We start from the raw sequence: 22529 nt of genomic DNA, 5'->3' as shown, positions 1-22529 counted from the left end.
GGTAGATTTCCAAAGCTTTTCGAAAAATAAACTTTCTCAAAAACTAGAAAATATAGAATGATCTATTGTTAAACAAAGTTGTGTGTCTTGAGCAAGCCTTTCATTTAAGGGGTCACATGTACAAATCGGTTCAGTAATTGTAAAATTATTAACAAATTAGTTATTTCAGCAGAAAATACCAACCAAGGTTTCTGCACCTACGCCTCAGAATTTCATAAACTAAGAATTACGGAAGAGTCTTTGTTACAGAGAATTATATATCTTCAAAAGACCTTTCATTTAAGGGGTCTGGCGCTAAAATTGGTTAAGCCACTAAAAAGTTATTGAGAAATTAGTTGCTTTAGCCATTATTTCCAATTGTGGCCAAGGTTTTTGAAGCTTGTTGATGCAATAACCGTGGCGCGCAGCTTGGTTTGTAGTGGTGGGTAAACCAAATCCCTAAATCCGAATCCGAATCCAAGAAACGGTCGGAACAGTCCAAGCAGCGGATAGTGTTCCAAAGGAACTGTGGTCTTTGTGTACAAAATTTTGAAAGGCCTGGTACCAACTGTTAGGACCATGGTCTAATGTAATACTCTGGTCAAATACTGTAGAGTATTTTGTCATATCGTCTAAAGAAAAATACAAGAAACCTTTGACAGTCCAGTTAATGTTGTTTGCGTGCTTAATGTAGAACGGCCGTTGTGTTGTGGAGTGCTATTGCGGTTGTGGCGATTGTGTTGGTGTTAAGTAAAATTTTGCGTGATTTGAGCGCACATGAAGGCAGATTTGAAAGGATGCTGCTCACTGGTACGGTTATCTGGCCGTCGGCGGTCGGGAGTACTACGACCGGAAGGTGCTGTCTCGGTTTCTTAGACTACTGAAGATGGCCAAAGATCCCGCGTTGCATATTGCTATTGGTCAAGTGTTTGTGTTCACGTTGCAGGGTCTTCCAAAATGCGAAACGCTCGACGGAACAGTAGGGCAATGTGGACAACGAAACGCTGTCTTGCTTTTTGATCAAGCTAGTGAAGCAGGTGAATGAAGCACATGCCTATCTGAAGCAGGCTTGTGCTATCTGGTTGCCGTCGAAAAGTGCAGAAAGTTGCAGCCGATACTCAGTTGTCCGAGAAAGGAAAATTGTCAGTGCTCGTCGTTTTCCCTTTGTTTATAAACAATATTTGACACTTGAGGGGGGTCCGCGACAGCCGAGCGGTAGCGCCAGTTAGAAAATCGGCCCACGAACGCCGGGGCTCACCACCTCGACGGCGTAGGTTCGAATCCCAGCCGAGACCGGACCCCCTCCCCTGTACGAGAGGACTGACTATCCACGTACACATAGGGTAAAAAGTCTCGTAAGCCCTTAACGGGCAGGCATGACCAAGAGGTCGTTACGCCAAGAAGAAGACACTTGAGTATAATCAATATGGTGGACATTAAATCCCCTATTCGATAACTGTATTAATTAACCGTGCAGTTTAGGATCAAGTCAGAATCGAATCAAATCGAGTCACAAACCAATCAAATCTGATCGAATACTTATCGAATCAAATCTTTAGAATCCGTCAAAAGGGATTCGAATCTTTGCAATCCGTCTAGGGATCGAATCTTCCGAATCCCGTTCTGCCAACACTACGATAAACCTTTGAACCTCCAAGTGGTGATTAGCAACAAGAGGCAGACGTGGAAAGAACACCTCATTGATTGCTGTGCCGGTAAAAAGTTTTAGGACGCCGTAGAATCCACCCATCCGACGGGCAAAATGACGAAATCTATCCCGTGGCGCGTCGGCGTCATCGTACTGCTCGTTGGTGCGTGCGTGAACGCCGCAATCGACATGGAGATCGAAAATAAAGCCGTCGATCGGACGATAGATCTGACTTCTCAGTTGGTGAAAATTTCCTACAAAATCACGCTGGAGCACAAATCGAAAAAGGCCATCAGCAGCTATCTGTTCGTTGTGCCCGAAGCAGATCGCGAACGGTTGGCCTTTATTTCAGCTAAGGATTCGGCCAAAAAGGAGTTGAAGCTTACCGAAACCAGCACTCCGAAGGGAGTGACGTTTAGCATGACTCTGCCAGCCGGTTCGTCGAACCCGGTCGTGTACATCGAGACGGTGTTCTCGCGCTCACTCAAACCCTTCCCCTCGGCGATCGGACAAAGTGACCGGCAGCTGGTGCAGTACTTCGGGAACGTCTATTTCTACTCCCCGTACCCTACGGTAACGCAGAAAACCACCGTTCACTTGAGTTCGCGCAATGTCGAAAGCTACACCCAATTCAAGCCTAGCTCGCAGGCCGACAGTACGATTACCTATGGAGCGTACGATAACGTACCAGGTACATGTTCAAAACCTTGCTCTCCTCAATGGTACGACACTGTAAAGCATTTCTTTTTTCAATACTTCTTGCAGCATTCGCCCACGAACCCATGACCATCCACTTCGAAAACTACACTCCGTTCCTGACGGTGACCCGCCTGGAGCGCACCATCGAAGTATCGCACTGGGGTAACATTGCCGTCGAGGAGACGATCGACATCGTGCACTCGGGCGCGGAGCTGAAGGGACCGTTCTCTCGCTACGACTACCAAAAGGATTCCCGTTCCAACCAGCCAAGCGTAAAGTCGTACAAAACGCTACTGCCTGCCTCGGCCACCGGTGTCTACTACCGTGATACGAACGGAAACATTTCTACCTCCGCGCTCCGTACGCTGAAGGATGCGGTTGAGCTTGACCTGCGCCCACGATTCCCCCTGTTCGGTGGCTGGAGAACGCACTACACCCTGGGCTACAACGTGCCGAGCTTCGAGTATCTGTTCCAAAATGGGGACAACTTCCTGCTGAAGATGCGCGTCATCGATCACATCTTCGACGACATGGTGATCGACGAGGTGCAGACTAAGATCATCCTGCCGGAGGGATCCACCAACGTGAAGCTGATCGCACCATACTCGGTCCAGCGGAATCCGGACTCGCTGCACTACACCTACCTCGACACGTTCGGACGTCCGGTGGTTTCGTTCAGCAAGCGCAATCTGGTCGAAAATCATATCAACGATTTTAATCTCAAGTACAACTTCTCCCGCGTCATGATGCTGCAAGAACCGTTGCTGGTCGTCGGGTTCCTTTGGGTGCTGTTTGTCTTCGTGATCGTCTGGATGCGGCTAGACTTTTCCATCATCAAGGAGAAGGAACCACATCAGCACAAGGAATAGAAATCGTGTCCATTCTGGCGATTACTTTTTATGTGCACTACTCTTTTGCTCTTATTCCACATAAAACACTAGCAATGTGCACCTTTTCCTGTGGACGTGGTTCTCAGTTGAGTCTTTTTTTTCGATTCGAATGTTAATCCTAATTCAAACATCCATCCCTTCATCTGGGCACATATGACGTAAGAATGTTATCGTCAATACCAAGATCAATCCCATGTGTTAGCTGAAACCATTATTGTTTCATCGGACCGATATTCCAACTTCTAGAGGGTAATAAATCAGTTGTGCCGCCACAAACAATGTCTGAACAAAGTAGATGAATAAACAAAAAGTTTAAAAAGAAGCTACAAGAAGTCTTGTTTTGCTGTTGGATGACTTGGTGTGTTCGATTTATCGTGTGTTAATTTATAGAAAATGATTAATTTGGAGATTGATTTGAGTTCTTCAATAAAAAATAAAACATTAAATTTTTCTACGCATAAAATACACAGCTACTGGCTATTCCAGTGAACAAATTACAGTTGGTCCCCGCAGTACGCGATACTCGATATACGCGAATTCGCAATACGCGATTTTTTACAACTGACAGCTCATAGCGTTGCTTGAGTTCTGACTAGTCAATTTTACTTTGTTTTGGTAGAATGAAGTTTTTAATATGCACTTTTTAACAAAGACATAATTATGCAATGTAAGAAATGGAACACTTTTTAGTGATTTCGATAAAAGATATGTTAAATAAGCGGTTCCCTCTCAGTGTCAACTCTTCAATATGAGGTATAAACGAAAAGGCAGTGGAAATCCGCAATACGCGAAAATTCGATATACGCGATTGCGTCCGGTCCCAAACATTCGCGTACTGCGGGGACCAACTGTACATCATTACTTACGACCACTGGAATTTGTAGTTGCTTAACTGTTTAAAAAATATGTTTTCTTTCCATAATTTATAAGGACACGACACTTTCTCACGTCTCGTTGAATGCAACGTGTTCTTGCTTTATTCAATTTACTTCACTTAATTTCTGTTACATAATAGTGATTGATGAGCACGATTTCTGCGATGATCTGTGTATACTGCTTTTCCGGTTGGTCAGTTTAGTCATGTTCCTTCCCAAACGTATATAGAAAATCAAATGTTTATCGACGACGACGACTTCAACTGTGGCTAAAATTTTGTTCCTTCACGTGATTATAAGACTGTAGGGTTGGGGTGGTGGTTAGGATTGTTAATGTGGCTGATGTCCATTATGCATATCTCGTTCGTTCGTTTTCCATTAAAATGCTGCTGAGGGGTACACTGCTCTCCTCAAAACGTTTGATATCAAATTTGTAACGATCTTACGAAAAATAGTATATATCTTATGGGAAGACCATCCTACTGAAGCATTATCAAATGATGAAGTAAAAGTAGATGCAGAGTAAAAGAGGAAATTTTCATAGAAAAAACAGTTCACGACACAATGTACATTGGTCAGGGCCAACACATTATGCCCAGAGAATCGAAAGGATTCTTCGAATGGGGAAAAAAGCATATGCAAGTGTATGGTAATGGTTGCCAGACTAACGTTGTTTCATATAAATTTATCATATTTGCTTTTCATTCGTTATCAAACGTATCTTCTTAACTAAAGAATTACTTTCGCCATTGCCCTTTGTGTCGGATGGTTTCCATTATGTTGTGTTCCTTTTTCTTTAACTTTAAAATTATGCAATTTGATATTGAATGCTTGCTTGTTTGTTTGCTTGATTGCTCTATCTTCTAGATAATATTCAATTACAATTTGTCCCACCATCGCTCGTTCGCTGTTTCGCGGGAAAACATGCGAATAAATAATTATTACACTTGCAATAAAACAAACGTCACGCACAAAACCTCACAGCAAAACGGACCACACGATAGCGGTTTATGCCGCATTCTTTCGATCGACGGGTACTATAGAACTGTGCCCCGAACTCTAGGTGTAACGGGGGCTGCTTTAGCCGAGGCTTTCGACACAGGTGGTATTCAACGAGGCGCCCTTGATTACCGTTTTGAACTGCTCTGGAATCGGCTGCTCGGCCTAGGGAAGATCAAGATGAAGAGATGGAAGGAACATTAGGAGTCGTACGTATGTACTTTGACGAGCCCGAACGTTAGTTCAATCGCGGGCGGAGATACTCACATAATCACCGTTGCCTTTCGGGATCATCACGTTCATTTCGGAAGATTTTGAGCTCACAATCTCCACATCGAGGGAACCCTCCGAAAGGTACATCTGGCATCCGTCAGTCTTGTCGATGGAAATCGTTGGTACTTTGCCGATAGCCTGTGCCGAAAGACAGTTGCCATTGTTAAAAAAAATTAATACCTCATTATTGCATGTCACACAGACATCGCATCGTGCGCGCCTTATGCCCACCTGCATCTGAACGCTCTGGCAGTTGACGAACTCGGCCGAAGCGACGAGCGAATCGAACACCAGGGAACACTTCTTGCACGAATCCATCACAACGCTATTGATTTTGCCATTGATTGTCAGGGTCGAACCTTCGCAGCGGAACATGTACACCACGTTGTTCATCTCGGCCTGGTCGACCACTAGACCGTGGTTGTTCTTCTGGTACTCGATCAGCCACTTCTTTCCGTCGCGCGTAAAGGTTGGTGGTTTGGCGACGGCAGCGGCCGGTGGGGCTACCGATTTGGTTCCGTTGCTTACGCCCGCCGGTGCCTTGTATGGGGCGGGACCCGATCGTAGGCCAGGATTTTTATGGGTTTGCATATCAGCCGTCACTTTTTTCAGACCTGGAAACACAAACAAAAAAAAAACATAATTGTAAAAAAGTGAGGCTGGAAAATTTTCTTTCCAAACACCACAATTTCATTTTTCCTATAGGGTAGGTACGATAAATTCAATAGCGATATTTGTTCTAGTATGAAATGTTCTTTGATCTTCTACGGAGTGTTCAAAAGATAAACCTTCCCATACCGTAATAAATGAAGGCTAAAAAAATAATATTTTCAAACTAGGTTGTACTAATATGCTGGAATTATTAAAAATTTATAAGGTATGCCATGATTTCCTTAAAGCTATAATTCACAGCAAAATACATTGGTCTTTGAGTCCAATGCGTTGGTTTATGATTAATTTTACCGTTCTGTTTAAAATATGTTTCACAAATAAATTACAGTCAGTGTACGGTGGAAATAGATGCCTTTTAGAAGAATAATGGTGTTTCGATCATAATTGGTATAAATATGTGAAATGGTGTGATCTTGGCATTAATAAATTACATTACATTGTTAGTTACATGATTAAATGCGCCAGCACTATTGGTACCATTATCACATATGTATTTCCTATTCCAAATGACGAATGATTTAATATTATACAATGTGTATGATAACCGCAATTTACAAGATGCGTGACGAATTTTTGCAGTGAACTAATAATAAATAATTAAAACCAATTATTCCTCTTATATGCGGCGTGCCAATATCAGAAAAAAACTGTAGTCATTTTATTTACTGCAAAACAGCGTCGTGCACCTTGTACATGTGGAAAATCGAATAAAATTAAATTTAAAACAAAAACTCTAACTTTTAATTAGTAGCATATGTTCAGAATTATCTAGAAATGTTCAAAATGTCCAATTAAAAAAACTAATTCTATAAAATCTATTGAGTTATACTGAGCTGCGGTTTGTACTTAGATACTTACCCTTCGTAATGTCTGCACCCTGATTGATCTGGGCGAACAGTGCACTTCGCTCGTCCCCGGCACCGCCGGCTGCAGTTACATCTCCCAGCGGCATCATCGGCGGTGGTGGAGGCATGCCACCGGGTGGAGGCGGTGGTGGTACGGCGCCACCACCCACGGCAGGCTTATTCTTACCGCCCCATACCAAGCCAGTCGTATGGTACTGCTTGATGTACGCCTGCAGTTCTGTTAGCGTTTGGATCCACTTACGAGCCCACTCGACGTGAGTAGCGTTCTTCTCCTTCCAGTCTTTCAGCACGCGATTGGTGTAGAACTGGCCCGCGTCGTTCATTTCCTTCACATACGGTCCAGGAGCTGGGGCCTACGTTGAGGCAGCAGTATATTGGGAAAGATAAATGTATAGGCTCGAGTTTATGAAATGCTCCTACCAGATAGTTTGGCACACGCAGATTGCCACACTCACCACACAAACCCAGCCAAGGGCCGGAATACTTTCACTGATCGCCGACAGATGGTTAAAGAACTTCGAGGTACGACTCCTTTCGCGGAACTCTTGGATGACCGCAATCCTATCCGAGGTAGGTTTCAGTAATTCCTGCAGGTCAGCATTTGACGGTGCACTCGAGGTCGCTGCCTTCTCCAGGAACTTATACTGGGCTCTGGAAATAGGAAAGTGATACAACGGTTAGCAAACGGAGCGAAGCGATTGCAACCGATCCGGGTTTTTTGGGAAGCAACTTACTCGAACGCTTGCTCCACAAACTGAGCCTGAGTGGCCACATCGTCTCCAATTTGGTTGGAGAGATCAAAGAAGTCCGCGAACGACCCCTGCAAAATATCGTCGTAGGCTTTAATACTCATCGTGCTCGCGGGTCCCGTTACGGCGCTGCTCTTCTGCGAGGACACTGATAATACTGCGTTGCCTTGCTCTTGGGCGATCAATAGATTAGTATGGCTTAAAGTATCGCGTGATTTGGTTTGTATTACAGTGAAATGGTCTTGCTGCTGCTGTTGCTGTTCCGATCGCCGCTGTTTTACCCCGTCGGATCCCTGGGTCGGTAAATCGGTAAGCTCGGGAAAGAGGGTGCTTTCTAGACTGTCTATCTGCTGATGCAAGTATGACGCCGACGGTGGTGGTGTCGAGGGCAGCACGGTGGGCAAATCGTCCTCCTGATCGTTATCCTCTACGGCACTAGTTTCTACGGCTCGGGGAGCTTGTGTGTTAGTACCGGATGGCTTGGGAAGGATCACTGCTTTGCCAACGATGCAAGCGTCCCGCAGTATGCGTCTGGTTTCTTCCAACTCACGGGCGGAAACGGTACGCTCGAGACGATCAACGATACGCTCCAGACGATCTATCAAGCCCTCGAGTTCACGCGCGGATGATGGTTTCAGGTCTGGATCGCAGTCTATTAGACGGGGAGATACAAAGAAATGAGATTAGCTTTTTTTTTGTAATTTACTTTGCCATAATACTATCACATATGATGGAAAGAAAAACAAGAAACCATATCCAGCAGAAACTCATGATTAAAACAGATTTTAATTGATTCTTGATTAAAAACTTTAAATTACACTTTCTTTTGGTACGACAGTTCATTACTTGTTGCAATGTTTTGATGAAAAATAGTGAAATTGATTCCCAAAAACATCATTTATAGTTTAACTCAACTTGTGTAATCGTAGTATTTAGTAGTAATTACTTATGTTCTACACTTTATGCCTACTAGATGATTCATTGTGAAGGAAGGAACATTTGAGGCAGTAGATGATTGTCAATCCCTTAAGTGTGTATTATCGATCAATGTTTAAACTCGGATTGTCATCTATTTTCTTCGAGAAATCGGTGTCCCATAGTGCGTGTACAATAAAAATGAGGGACTAGCGTCGTGCTACACACAAACAAGAAAGTTAGTAAACGTGACCTTTTAACGGCCAGTCTATGATAACATTCAACACATTTTTATGTTCCGTTTTTTGATAAGTAACATTTTTAAAGCAGCACACTTTTACCTGGATTAGAGCACGTTTTCACATCATGTATGATCAGAGTGCGCCCAAAGCAGGCGCTCAACGTTTGACCCATTCAACAACCAAAAAACCCACCATCAACAACGACGTGTTACCCAGCCCGAGGGGAGGAATATCCGCACACACAACTACACAATCGGGATGATTGTGCGTTGGCGGCCAAAAAGCAAACCAAGCACCACCAACAGAGTAAAGGGAGGGGGCGCAAATCTTGGCAACCAGCTGTACGAAGTACTACAGCAGCACCTTCGCAGAAAGTTTTCTTAAATAAATCGTACACAACATCCGCCACAAACACCAAGGTGTACACACGCGCGTGGCAAGTTACGAAATTCCTGGATTTCCACCACCCAGAGGAAAAACTAATCCTACCACCGAGCCCCGCACTAGAACAAGGTCGCGAACGGCACTTTGGAGAAATACGTCTGCGGGGGAACGTTAACTTCTTGGCAGTGATCGCGTAGTATATAATTGGACGTGGTGTATGAACTTGCGCGAACACGCGGGGGTAATCTCCGTGCACCGGTGCGTCACCTCGACGTCCCTCCGGTGGTTGGAATGGGGAGAAAATTCGGGCTAAATTTAAATCGCTATTAAAGCACCGTAGAGCAACTCAGCAGAACGCGCGCACCGCCATCCCAGCGATCGTGTGTGTCATCGCGCAATGCGACGTGCTCGACACTACTAAACGACGCACCCCGACAGGACAAGCAAGGCCCATCGCGCCAGGCTGATGCTTCTTACGGTGGCCGTGTTTTAGATTAGCCGCCCCTCGAAGGGTGGGATGGTGGTGTCAGCTCCCTGCTTCCGACGTGCGAAAGCCAAACAAGTGAGAGTGTGGTACGGAACAGTACATTCGTTTGACCCGCGTAACCCTGCGAACATCTGCACATGATCATCATCATCACACACTTAGCATTGCGATGGTTCCTTAATGTGTGTGTTTCCGACATATTAGCATGTGTTCTAAATCAGGGCTCGCCAAGCTATGGGTTTGCGGTATCTTCTCAGTACACTTAGTTTTAAAAGGCGCTGGATTGCTTTCGACTTCGCAATACAGACCTTATATTCGCCCTGATTTCTTTAAATTCAACACGTATCTGACGCTTCCTGAGGATACGAAAGAATCTATACAAAGTTGAAAACAGAAAGTAGTTTTTATATATTTTATACTTGAAATTATTTTATGATAAACTAAAAATAAATGTACTGCTTCCTCTCAATGTTGATTATAAGAAAAAAAAAACATTTCAAATATCTGGACCACAGCATTAAAAAAAAACTAGCCCTTTCTGATAACAACTGAAACCCAGCAAACTTTTTTTGTCAATTTACTGTTTTTGGTTTTTAGTAAATTTTATCAAGTTTTTGTTCTCTAGAAACATAGAAATATCCTACAGTAGTTGCGTTTACTGATTGAAATTTAATATAAAAAATAAAATAAATTGATAATGGAAATGCATGATACACGTCAACACTTCGCTAATGTGATCCCATCAATCGACAGAAAAACCAAGCGGTACTTTCTTTTAGACGCATGAGAACTGAGTGTGAATAATCTCATTTTGCCTCATTTAATCTCATTTTTAAAATGGTGCATGGATGCTCTTCTTCTTGGCGTAACGACCGTGTTGGTCATGCCGGCCCTTTAAGGGCTCACAAGATTTTTTCCCTTTGTGTACATGGATAGTCAGTCCTCTCGTACAGGGGAGGGTGCGGTCTCGGTGGATGCTTATACTGAGAATTTTGAAAGCACATCAACGTTTCTCTATATCAAGAAACACCAGGCTGCCCCATCTTAATGTATGTAAATTAAGATAGTGTAGGGATAGTACGAACCATCGTATTCAGTAAATTTATTTTTTTCGTTTAATTATTAAAACAACGAAACGACCAAAATTATTGTTTTACGCTAAAAGCCACTCCCTGGATGTGTTGTTTAACTATATCGCATAAGGTGTTCGGTTCTAGAATTTGTTACCTATTTTTTTTAACGCTCAAAACGGTATCGAAGAATGCATTAAATACATCAACTGCGCCCTGGATATGATAAATCTAGATAAGATTAGCAGATATCTAAAACGGACAACCATAAAAGTACCAGCTGTTCTTCAAACGTTGGCTCATGTGCACATCGTTCAAGCATATTTGGTTGCTTGTTGCAATATTTATGAAATTATACTATGTACTACAGCTTATAACTTAAAAATAGACAAATCTAGTTATGATATGATTATGATTGATATGTATCAATATCAAACAAAAGTAAATAAGAAACCGGACTATATAAACTAAACTGTATCAAAAGCAAGAAAACAAAAAACCGCCAAAGTCAGATGTCGGAAAAAGGGAAACCAATGATACATACGAAACAAAAGTAATATTTACAAACATAACGCACCGAAAGTAAGAAAACAAAAGCCGCCAAGTAAGCCGAGAAAAGGGAAGAACACAATCTCGAAAGGCAACATATATATCCTAAGGAGAAATTATGGACAAAAATATTGGCAAAATATGGTGCATGTTGTGTTATACCCTCGGCATCCTCCTCCGTCGGGACCTTGGTAATTTCTGGCCCAAGTGGATCAAAGCGAACACGATGCTCCACGGCAGCATGGGCAGCATTGAGCAATTCCGAGAAGAACCGATGCCTGCGTAATGCCAGCTCATCACGGCCAATGGGTGTAGTGGGCGGCTCCATAATGCCACCCTCTTCCCTAGGGGTGGGGGGTTAATGTGGCACGATAAGAAGGTAAGGAATTTAGATCACATTTGATTCCTTTATAAGCTTCGGTAGCGATACGATTAACAACTCGAACTATAGTTCCACCATGTATGGCGAAAAGACTGTAGAGCGGCGAACTGGAAAGCTTCGATTTAGTCAGTATTGTTTACTAGGCAAGCGACAGTTTAGGAGAACTAGACTATTTAGGCAAGGCTACATGAATGCACGATGATGAATGATTTGGATGAGGATAATGGTAAGCGTGGAGCAAACCAAATGTAACAATGAATCGCAAAAATTATCAATTGCTCAAAAAATCGTGCCTGTGTTATAAAACATACTTGAAAAAGGTAGTCGAAACGAATTGATTGACAACAAAGAAACCCGTTAGCCGTTTTACAGCGAACGGGATCAACTACTTAAACAAAAGATATTCAAACATGAAGTAAAAAATGGAGTGAAACTGAATGTGCCGATCATAATAAGACGTAATGTTCGATGTATGTATAAAAACATGTATATGAGAAAATTGATAACTGTACAAGAGACAGAAAAGTGCCATAAAATATGAAGTAATCATGTTTGATGAATGAAATCTAGAATGATGTCTAGATGACGTAATGTTAACACTACACGAACGTAGCCAATGCATGAGGACAGCAAGAGCTGGTAGCAGTCGGTAGGAACACTAATTTTAAAAGAGAATACCAACATCATTAATCGATCCTCGGCAAACCAATCCGGCAGGGCGATCATGCCCGGCAGCGAGCCTCGCTTGGTAGCATATGGTGTGCACATGTCGCCTCGGGGCAACTTTGGTGGCACCGAATCGGAAAACACCGAATCGTCATCCTCCGGCGGCGGATACTCCGGGGGCGGTATGACTTCCGTGCTATCGCAATAGGCTACCTTCTTCTTGATCGACGACTTGGATGACGACCGGCGCGACAGGCAGCTCTCGCGGAACGAAACCTGCGTCCGGATGGTGGTGTCGTCGCTGTTGACCGACTCCTTGCGGCTGCTGCTGTTGTCCGCCTCGGCACCGGACGGGCTGCCCCCGTTGGTGACGGTGTTCGGGACCGATTCGGACAGCGTCGAGGTATCGTCGTTGTTTGATTCGCGACCTTCGCTGGAAGTTTTTGAAACCTGATCGTTGCTGTTCACCACCAGCCCATCGTCTTCTTCCGGCGGGTCGACCGCGGCGTCCGGCGGGGAAGGAGTCAACGACTGGGGAGCCTCTTCTTCCTCCGACGGATCACTGGTCACGCCGGCTATTGCGGCCGTTGCATCTGTCACTGCGGCAGGAGGCACCACGTTTTCGATGTCTCGAGCTTCGGCACTTGATTCGTTGTCGTTAGTCACGGGTGAGCCACCGTCCGGATCACCATCGACACTCGTACCGCTGGTGCTGCTGAGTGGATTGTCATCATCACTCTTACTATCACTCGGACGTGGCAAAAACTTATCCACATCGATTGTTTCCTCGATCGTTTCTTCGCTATTGCTTGGTTCACTTTTAAGGCGTTCCATCTTCGATGCCAAAGATAGCTTTTGCTCCCGGTTGTGCGATTCCTCCACAACATCGGTTCCCGCAAGTTCCTCGATCGGTGGTGTTGGTGGTGGTGGGAGAGATTCCTCGTCCAATGCTATATCCGAGACCGGGTTAACGAGGGAAGTTAGTTCACATTCATCCTCCTGTTGCCCAAGCACATTCGCCCCTGGAGGTAAATCGTGCTGTTTTTCTTCTAACTTTTCCGTCACAACCGTTCCTTGCTCAACGGAAGCTTCAACATCCGAAGGTTCAACATGGTCCACTTTTTCATCTAATAAATGGACATAAAAGTAACAATGTAACACGGGAGGGGTAAGCCATAATGTCCGTCTAACGTTGTTCACCTTTGAAACAGAGTCTTTGAATCTCGCAATAGAAAATTATGATATAAAGTGAAAATGCATTCTAAATTAAATGTTACATGTAAAAACATTTTCCTGCGGAAATCTAGCTGCAAATGTTGTGACTGTGCGAGTAATAAAAATCCTGCTTATTAAAGGTTGTAACAGTGCATTTTGCTCTCCCAGTGGAAGTGTATAAATTATATGATAATTGTTAGTATTTTATTTGCAAAAGATATTCAGATCTTTTCCTTTGTAAAAATGTTCTTGTTAAAGCAAAACTCAGAATAGAATTTCCCACTCGTACGTTCTCGGCTGTCTTATCAAGACCTGTTATATCTGCCCTTTCAAAATGCCGTATAGAATGGAGTGATATGATCTAGAGATCGAATTAAATTTTACACAAACATGCTAAAGTTACGCAACTTTCTATAGGCAATATTGGTGGTTTAAACATTTTCCTCAATCTCTTGCCATCAACATGTTTTGTCGTATTAAGCGAATTAACGTAACTCTAGGACAGCTAATAATGCTAGGACAGACTCGATGGGATCAGCAACAACAACAGCAGCTTATACTCCCAAAGGTGCGCTCAGTGTGACAACAACACGCAAAAGCGCTCCATCGCAGGGCGGGGGCGCCCCGAGGGAAGGCGTACAACGTTAGCGGTTAATGGCATTGCGGGAGCAGGCGTAAGCTGCCAGGCACAGAGGAGAAAAGTGCCCACAAATTAGGCGTCATTTTTCCATCCGACTTGACCAAAGTCTTTGATCCTTACCATCTTCGTCCTCCTGTTGCCCCAGCTCCAGCGCCGATGCTTTGTCGTACTTCAACACCGCCGCTGGTGGCCGCTCATTCTCATTCGGCGGTTTATCCCCAACCGAGGCAGCTAATTCTTCGCAATCGTTGCGTGGGCTATGGCACGAGTTCTCCGTGGGAGAGCCGGACTGCTTTGGGCTACGCATGGGAGATGTTGGCTGGGCAACCCCCACAATCATTTGGGTGGTTTCATCTACCGATTTTTCTTCGCTTTGCTGCTGCTGGGATGGGTCGCCGTTTTCCTTACGCTGCTCTTCCAGCATCTCGCCCGACAGCTGGCCTACAATCTCCCCTACGGTGGTGGGAATTTCCTGAGGAGTGTTCGTCGCATCGCCCGTAGACTCGGCATCCGTGGATTCGTTTGGCAGTTTCGTCTCGATTTCGGTCACAACGGCCGAGGACGACTGTCCCGATTGGTCCGTCTGTCCGCGTTCGGTGTTGGAAAGAGTTTTGCTGGCCGGAGAGGACGAGGTGGACCCGGCCGCATTCGCTGCTGTATCGGCGATCGCATCCTCTTCCCCGTGCCTCTGCTCAGGGGTGCCGGCAACGTCAGCAAGATTTGATTCATTGCTTTCCTCGCCGCTATGACTACCACCCCCGTCACCGGAGCGTGGTTGCTTATCCACCACGGGCGATGATTGACGTGGTTCCGCGGGGGAAGCATCCGCCTCCGGGTGTTTCGGTTCCGGCGACGAACCGTTCAGCACGGCCGTGGTGGCTGCCGAGCCCGAGTACGATTGTTGGTTATCGGAATTTTCAATTATTTCTATCTTGATCTCCTCGTCGTCCTGCGAGAAATTGTCCACAGCCGAGTTTTGACAGGCACTCGTAGTATTTTTTTCCTCCGGCTCGATCCGCTGATCGTCCTCATCGTGCGAATCGTCGGAACCGGCGGACTTGTCACCTTTGCCGGATGAGGACTTTCCTTTCTGTTTCGGTGACTTGGGGTTCACGCAGCGACAACAGGAAAACATGCTGACACCAAGTGTTTAGTCTAAAGTTGCTTCTGGGCGTTGCTTTCCGGTTTACACACCACCGGCAAACACTGACACACTTTACAGGTTAACAGGATTAAACTCTCAAACTTATGGACTACGGAAGAAGGACAATTTTAAATTTCTGATATATACCGCAAAGCTGACATTTGCAAGCCCATCACTTCGTTTCCTGATTTTCCACAAACTTATAAACGATTGATTCCATATGTTCGATAGAGAAATGTTCACACTGCTTGTAGGGGTTTCTTCAGATGAATGTCGCAAATATAAAACCAATTCAATCGCATTTCGCCGAGGCATCAAGAAGAACAGTTGATCGACAAAAAAAAAATATTTCAAAAACCAAGAACACACAACCCCACCACTTTGTTGATCGTCCCCAAACCGGTATTTGTTTGTTCTCCGGAAAAGGGGTTTAAAAATACATTTCTTCTCGAAAACACTCTCCCCATTTCGAGGGCATCGCCTTCGTGTGTGAGGTGCGGTTTTCACGTGTAGGGATTTATATAAAGCATCATGTAATCGTCCATCCTCGGTCTCCTTTGGATCAGTGGTTTTCCTTAACGTACCCACTAGTCACCTCTCTTCTTCGCCTTCGCTAACCGCACGGAGATTTAGCAAGGGATGAAATAATCTCTCAGCAAAAGCAAAAGGGGTAAATGGGACGTGGGTGTAGTTGGTTGGGGGTCTAATAAAGGGTGAAACATCGTTTAGCAAACTAACCTCTACGGTAAACAAGCATAACTAGGTCAGACCATCGAGAAGGCAGTGTAAGCAGCCGCCCCGTGGTGAACGGTGAATTGGAAAAGTGTTTGCCGAAGAAAAACCAAACGCCAACGCGAGCGAGAAGGGCAAGCGCAAGGATCCTGTTACAATTGTTGCTTTCCATTGCGGGCGGGCGGCGAAGAAAATGAAATATTACATCAAGCCTAATCACATCAGTCAATATTTTATGAGTATGTTTACGCTGCTATCAGTTTACGCTACCCAGTACTTATTAAAAAAGATCTTTTTTTTATTTGAATACAAATATTCATCGTTTCTTCGAAAACAGCACCTTCCTGCTGGCTTCATCAAATAGCTTCGTTTTAAATTTCCTTCTCTCTCTGAAGTAACACTTCGTGTGGAATGTTCAGAGTTCAAACATCCATGTAACGGTTCAAAATGTTGCTACCTCAACCACCTTCCGAAGGGACCGTCGATTATGCAAATGAAGAGAAATTGGACAACATTAAATTGAGCTCAAACAAACTGTTGCGGAGGGACGGTTTTCTTCATAAAAGGATATTAATCACCTGTACAAAGGAAACAAAAAAAAAAATTGCTAAACTATGTCAATATTTGATGTGCTAAGAATCAATAATTGGTCATTTCTTTATTCATTCTTCTTGTTGACATACGATACGAAAATTATGTACTCTATGGGATTAATATCCATTTGCAAGATGGGAGCAAGTTTTTGATATTTCGTTGTATCATATTTTTTATAATGAAGTAGTTAGCATAAAATGAATAACAAATCAAATAAATAAGAAATGAGATTCAGTGATGAGTGTTGCAATAATTGAGTAGTTAGTTTTCTGTTTTAAAATTTAGAACACATTTCTCCTTAGTATAAGAGCTTTGCTTAGATTTGCCACATTCATCCAAACCGCCACAAGCAGGAGTGAGCAATTCATCCACTTTGATAGCATTCGCTTGAATAATAAAACACTCGCAGAATCCTTTTTACAACGGAACGATTTCAGAACGACTCCACTCTCCTGGCTCGGTCAATATCCCTCTGTTATTCGATCGAACCGAGCACATGGCAAGGATCTTCCGTCCGGGTGAAGGATCTTTCATCCACGAATAACGACCGGTTGTTGTTGGTAGTACAATGCCTTGTTCTCTTATCCTCCTCCAACGGCGACTGCATAATTGATAACGTACGTGATGCAGCGCAACAGCATCAAATTTCGCGACCAAGAAAGGTACAACCCAAACGCGATACGCACACACACACACACATAAACACCTCCATGTACGGACGAAACCGGGTGTGGCGGAACAACACCCCACGGTTGGTGGTGGAATTAAAAATCACCAAATGTTCGACGAGCAGGCACAGTAAAACTCAATACCAGGGAGTGACAAAGGCCCCATGAGAGCCGGAGGAAATAAATGTCGTGCAAAGATAAAATCCCTCGGTGGAAAATCTATTCCCATACGCACACACGCACACACACGTTAGGCAACGATTGCACCACCAGGAAACTCCCGCCGTGAAGGGACCGTGCTGGGAAAAAAACCGAGGAGCAGCGGCGCAACCGATCGATCCGAAACACCAGGCTCGACTGGAAGACATGCCAGACGGCAACTCTGGTCGGAATCTGCGTACCGAGCGAACCTACCAGATAGTCGCGCCATGGACCGAACGCATGCTGGAGATGCTGATGTCGTTGGCTCGCTGGCGTAACTTTTCCGGGAGTTCAGTCGTGCTCGGGCTGAACGATGCTATCGTAGCATCGTACAGAGTACCACGGATCGGATCCTTCACCCTCTTTCTCTCTCTCTCTCTGGGACACGAATTATTACGCCCCACGTGCTACTGCAGTGGAGTTTGGTTTCGCGAGAGCATTTTCCAAAGATTTTCATTGTGATTTTGTGTGCCTCGCATACCGACTGCGGCCCGTGCGTTTCCCGCTCAACTCATCAACCGTACGAAGAACTGTACCGAATCAGCAAGTTCTACTTATTTTTTTTTTCTTTTCCAGGCAATTCATTCATTCATGCCTCGTGACGCAAGGTGGTTTCAATATTCGGCGAGTCAATTTCAAAACTAGGTGTGTGGTTTTCCCGGGGGGAAAACCTTCCCAAAATATACCCTACCATGCGCAACATTTAGTTTCCATCAGCTATTCTTGGTCAGGGATGTTTACAGCTGCAGTGTAAACTAGCTTACCATTACCGTCAACATATATATATCCTGGACGGAATGGAATTAGAAGCAAGAAAGCAAACATACCCACACCCGAGAGCCCTAACGTGACGGGGAGACAACACAAGTGTTATCGCGATTGCCATTTATTCTCTCGTGGAGCAGAAAAAAATGGCGCAGACGCCGTATGATCTGCGAGCAGCATTTGTTCCCCTCAAATGGACCATTTTAAAACATGATCCCACAACCGAGGCTACCGGGAGAAGCCGCGCAGAACGGAAGGGAAAGTGTTGAGCTGCCAGCCGGAGCAGTTTGGGCGCCACATCCGGCTAGAGAGTACCCTAAAAGTGAAACGTTTATAGGTCATTGACATACGGAAGAAATCTTTTATTCACGGGCGTCTTTTTGCTAACGGACCGTAAGCATATTTTAAGCGCAATATAATAATAAATACCTTCTGATAATGAGCTTAAATCCACAATCGAACTGTATTGATGAATTGTCTTGACTTGTCTGCTTGTGAGCATCTATATTGCATACACATTTTCAAAATAAGGTCAAGCATAGTTGAACAAGAGATATTTTGAAAACCCGATAAGCATTTTTATATAAACAACCAAACAATCAAATAATAACAAAAAACGATCTTGTATGAACTATGGCATTTGTGCAACATAATGTACACACAACCTTCGGTGTTCGGTCATCGTGCAGCCCCTGGTTTTATGCCAGCTGCGTTTAGGATCAACCCGTTCAAAACACTGGGCCAAAAGTAACATGCGTCCATAAGAACCGGAGAATCGTAAAAGAGAGGAAAAGAATGAAAGCTGATATCGTTATTCAGTCAGAACCGATACGAACCCCCGGCTTTTTTCACCGGATGGAACAAACTCGAACCCATCGGCCGGAACTGCAAGAAACCAAGAAATGTTAGCCAGCCAACCACACACAGTGTTGCTTCCGAAACGTTTGCTGATGAATTAAAGATTACGAGGCTCAACATCCGTGCCGGGGAGATAGAGTGATTTTAAAACAATATTTCTTTTTACTTCCACCTTTTTTGATGGTGTTTTCATCCCTTTAATTTCTGTTGTTCACACCAAAACCATCTGGGAAGCATAAGTTAACGAAAGTGTCATTTAAATCACAAAACTTCCCCAGCCACGGGGACCGCTGCCCGAGACGACGCTGCTGATGGCCATTTAAGGACAATAATTGCAACGGCCCTCGGACCACGGCACATGTACATATAAAGAAAGGGGGCCAACGATCAATGTCATGCCTTCGTAAATACGGGGGATAACACCTTTAGTCTTATCTTGTGTCGCACGAATGTCGCGCGCTTTTTGGTGAGCGTTATGATGGTCCCGGATAGTCCACGTACCGATAGCGTGTCGTGTTTCACTGAAACCTTGCAAGCGGACATTGCGGTTCGGTGTCGGATCCAGGAAAAATTGCGAAACGGTTGGGTATAGCTCTATTACAACTTAGGCTTGATGGTTGAACTACGATCATTTAGATGACTCAATACCACAGAAATAACCTGATCGTCATCAGCGAAAGCACGTCGCTCTTAACGTAGAGAGATTCCGTGCCGTGTGCGATCTTTTTTTTTAAACAGTAAAAGCTGTAGCATCACGAAACGGATTCTATTTTGGGCCAGCAGTTTGTCTACACTGGCAAACCTGCTGGCAATCAATTCATTGAATTCTACTCCAATCAATAGATAACATAGCACACCCTGGTGATGTTAACAGTTATGTATTCTCTGATATTACCCAAAGAAAAATACAGGTATACGCGGTGCGATATGATAAAATGGTGCGATATGCGGGTGCTTAGTGAACCTTTCAATTTCATAAATTGACGAATTTTGCCCTTTTCTTTGGCACCGTTCAACTTTTCGACACACCCTTCTTCCAGAGCCTTTCGAGGCTGTTTAATTCACCTCCGAGCAATGACGAATCGGGCGTATATTCCCTTCTCGTGTGAGTCACGGAGTACCAGTTAGCTTTGTGCTGTTGAGATTGCTCATCCGAAACCGAACGTTGGTAGCCTGAATATCTCGGTTCCTGCACTTTGCGGGTTAGTTGAGTTTTAATTCTGTTGATTACAACGGTTTGGCTACACTTTTGGGTGGGCTTCGCCGCGAAAAGGCTGCCGGGCCGTCAAAACAAAAAACCGATGCAAAGGGGCAATGTCCTACCCGTCCCACCCCGCGTTGCGTTTGCGCATCCAATTCAATAGTTCAACAATCCTAGTTCTATCGCACCGCAAGTGCCGGTAAAGATGGGAATAGTTGTTTTCTCTTACCGATGGAAGTTGCAACCGACAGTGGTGTATGATTTAACGCAGATGATTCACTGCAGTTTCAGGATAAAGTATCAGTTGTGTTCGCCGTCATAAAACACTTCGGATCGCGAATCTTCCAGCTTTCCACACACACAAAACCTTTTTTCTGGCGTACGCGGCGATGACAGAAATCCTACTGACTTGACGGCTGCTAGTGTTGGCAGAATCGGGATTCGGAAGATTTGAAGATTCGATCCCTAGACGGATTCCAAAGATTCGAATCCCATCTGACAGATTCTAAAGATTTGAATCCCATCTGACAGATTCTAAAGATTTGATTCGATAGGATTCGAATCAGATTTGATTCGATTCTGACTACTAGGTCCTAAAGTATTTGAATCGACTCACAATGATTTGAGTCGAATTAGTCACATTACTAGTCGATCTAGAGACAATGTAATTGACAATGTAATTGAGTTTACTCAAATCGAACGCTGGGTAGAATGGTTTATTGGACATAGATTGAGTTTTTTGCGCGATTTGGAAGTTTGGCTCTAGAAAAATTCCTGGAACCTATTTTTTACAAATAAATACAGTAGAATGTCCATTGTCCGAGTTGTTCTACCCAACCAAACCCATTTCATCAAGACAAGACCATTTTTACCGAATTCTGAATCGGATTCTGGGGATTCAGATTAGGATAAACAATTTCCAGACCGACATTGATTTGTTTACATGATGATGATGATGATGCTGATGATGATGGTTTATGATGATGAGTCCCACCGCTTACCCCTACATAGGTTTAAGAGGGACGAAAGTATCTTACGAAATTAAATATAAATCACCAAACGAGAGGGGGCATTGGGGCATTACTCACCAGAACAATCGTATCAAACTCCGCTCCATTCATAAAACGGTCCAATCGATTCCACAAGGAGGTACATCTTGGATTTCCCAACTAGCAAAAGGAGACCACTTTCCGGAGTAGGGCAGGTATTTTCGCACAGTTTTGGTTAACACCGCCACAGTTTTGGTTAACAGCTATCAATGATTGATAGCGTGGTGAAACCCACCAGTACTACTTAAGGGACCTGATCTCTTTCCTTCCATACAACGGTCCCGAGCAATCACCTCGAAAGGTAAGTCTCTCAAGGTTAACGAGGCACCACTTTCCGTGTCTCAAAACTATGTAGACTCATTCATTCTATAAAGTTAAATAAGATAATAAAAATAAAATGTTCCTGTTCATTTTTTTACTCATCATCATCATAATCGAAGACCATGTTGACAAATGCAATACTACGGGCTCAAAAACTACAACATTTACTAAATACATTGCAAGCACAGCGTCAGACTACCCGCTTCACGTATACGGCGCATAGGCGTTTGAACTCCCTAAGATTTCACGCTTGTTTAATCTCTCTTGGCATCCTGTTGTACCATTGTCCTCCTAAAAACAACGAATTTCGGGCGTTTCCAGACAGATAGCCAGGAAGTCTTGGCTCACCGGCATTACGAGTGTGAGTCCTAACTACTATCCTTTCCCCCAAATACGTTGGTACCCGGCCTTTCAAAATTTTGTACACAAAGACCACAGTTCCAAAGGAACACTATCCACTGCTTGGACTGTTCCGATTGTTTCTTGGATTGGGATTCGGATTTGGGGATTTGGTTTACCCACCACTAGAATAAAGCTGCAGCGTGCCAAAAAGCTTCAAAAACTTGGTTGCAGCTTGAAATAATTACTGAAACAGCCAAATTGCTAATAACTTTTTAGTGCCTAGGTCAATTTCAGCAACAGACACCTCAAATGAAAGGTCTTTTCAAGGCAAACAACTTGATTCAACAAATATTCTACCTCGATTCTTATTTTAAGAAATAAACATTTGAATGGGATTTAGATACAGATACCTTGATTGGTATTTTCTGCTGAAATAACAAATTTGTAAATAATT

At 44.0% G+C, this 22529-nt stretch overlaps 2 protein-coding genes across 4 annotated transcripts; one reads left to right on the top strand and one right to left on the bottom strand.

The window, feature by feature from the left end:
* Positions 1-1668: 1668 nt before the first annotated feature.
* LOC131262672 (dolichyl-diphosphooligosaccharide--protein glycosyltransferase subunit 1) lies at positions 1669-3532 on the top strand. The gene is made up of 2 exons (XM_058264726.1): positions 1669-2318; positions 2393-3532. The coding sequence occupies exons 1-2, from the start codon at positions 1742-1744 to the stop codon at positions 3193-3195; spliced, it is 1380 nt and encodes a 459-aa protein (XP_058120709.1). The 5' UTR covers positions 1669-1741; the 3' UTR covers positions 3196-3532.
* Positions 3533-4165: 633 nt separating this feature from the next.
* On the bottom strand, positions 4166-15335 carry LOC131267257 (adenylyl cyclase-associated protein 1). 3 transcript variants are annotated; one of them, XM_058270086.1, is made up of 10 exons: positions 14385-15335; positions 14321-14330; positions 12362-13463; positions 11460-11641; positions 7636-8302; positions 7357-7552; positions 6894-7254; positions 5595-5977; positions 5358-5501; positions 4166-5255 (listed from the first exon to the last, which is right to left on the bottom strand). In XM_058270086.1, the coding sequence occupies exons 1-10, from the start codon at positions 15333-15335 to the stop codon at positions 5172-5174; spliced, it is 4080 nt and encodes a 1359-aa protein (XP_058126069.1). In that variant the 3' UTR covers positions 4166-5171. The 3 variants fall into 3 exon arrangements, with proteins under 3 accessions (XP_058126069.1, XP_058126068.1, XP_058126070.1); XM_058270085.1 differs by having other exon boundaries at positions 12362-13433; positions 14297-15335; XM_058270087.1 differs by lacking the exons at positions 11460-11641; positions 12362-13463; positions 14321-14330; positions 14385-15335 and having other exon boundaries at positions 7636-7822; positions 7881-8012.
* Positions 15336-22529: the final 7194 nt, after the last annotated feature.

This window comes from Anopheles coustani, chromosome 2, assembly GCF_943734705.1.
Source record: "Anopheles coustani chromosome 2, idAnoCousDA_361_x.2, whole genome shotgun sequence".
In the NCBI taxonomy this organism is placed as follows: domain Eukaryota; kingdom Metazoa; phylum Arthropoda; class Insecta; order Diptera; family Culicidae; genus Anopheles; species Anopheles coustani.
This window is presented reverse-complemented; position numbering and strand designations above follow the sequence as displayed.

Bases quoted from the DNA above. Each gene is read 5' to 3' on its own strand.
- LOC131262672 (XM_058264726.1), top strand. From the start codon at position 1,742: ATGACGAAATCTATCCCGTGGCGCGTCGGCGTCATCGTACTGCTCGTT. The intron at 2,319-2,392 runs GTACATGTTCAA...TACTTCTTGCAG, and splicing joins AGCGTACGATAACGTACCAG to CATTCGCCCACGAACCCATG.
- LOC131267257 (XM_058270085.1), bottom strand. From the start codon at position 15,335: ATGTTTTCCTGTTGTCGCTGCGTGAACCCCAAGTCACCGAAACAGAAA. The intron at 11,642-12,361 runs GTTGGTATTCTC...CCCCACCCCTAG, and splicing joins GCCGAGGATCGATTAATGAT to GGAAGAGGGTGGCATTATGG. The intron at 8,303-11,459 runs GTATAACACAAC...CCCGTCTAATAG, and splicing joins GACGGAGGAGGATGCCGAGG to ACTGCGATCCAGACCTGAAA.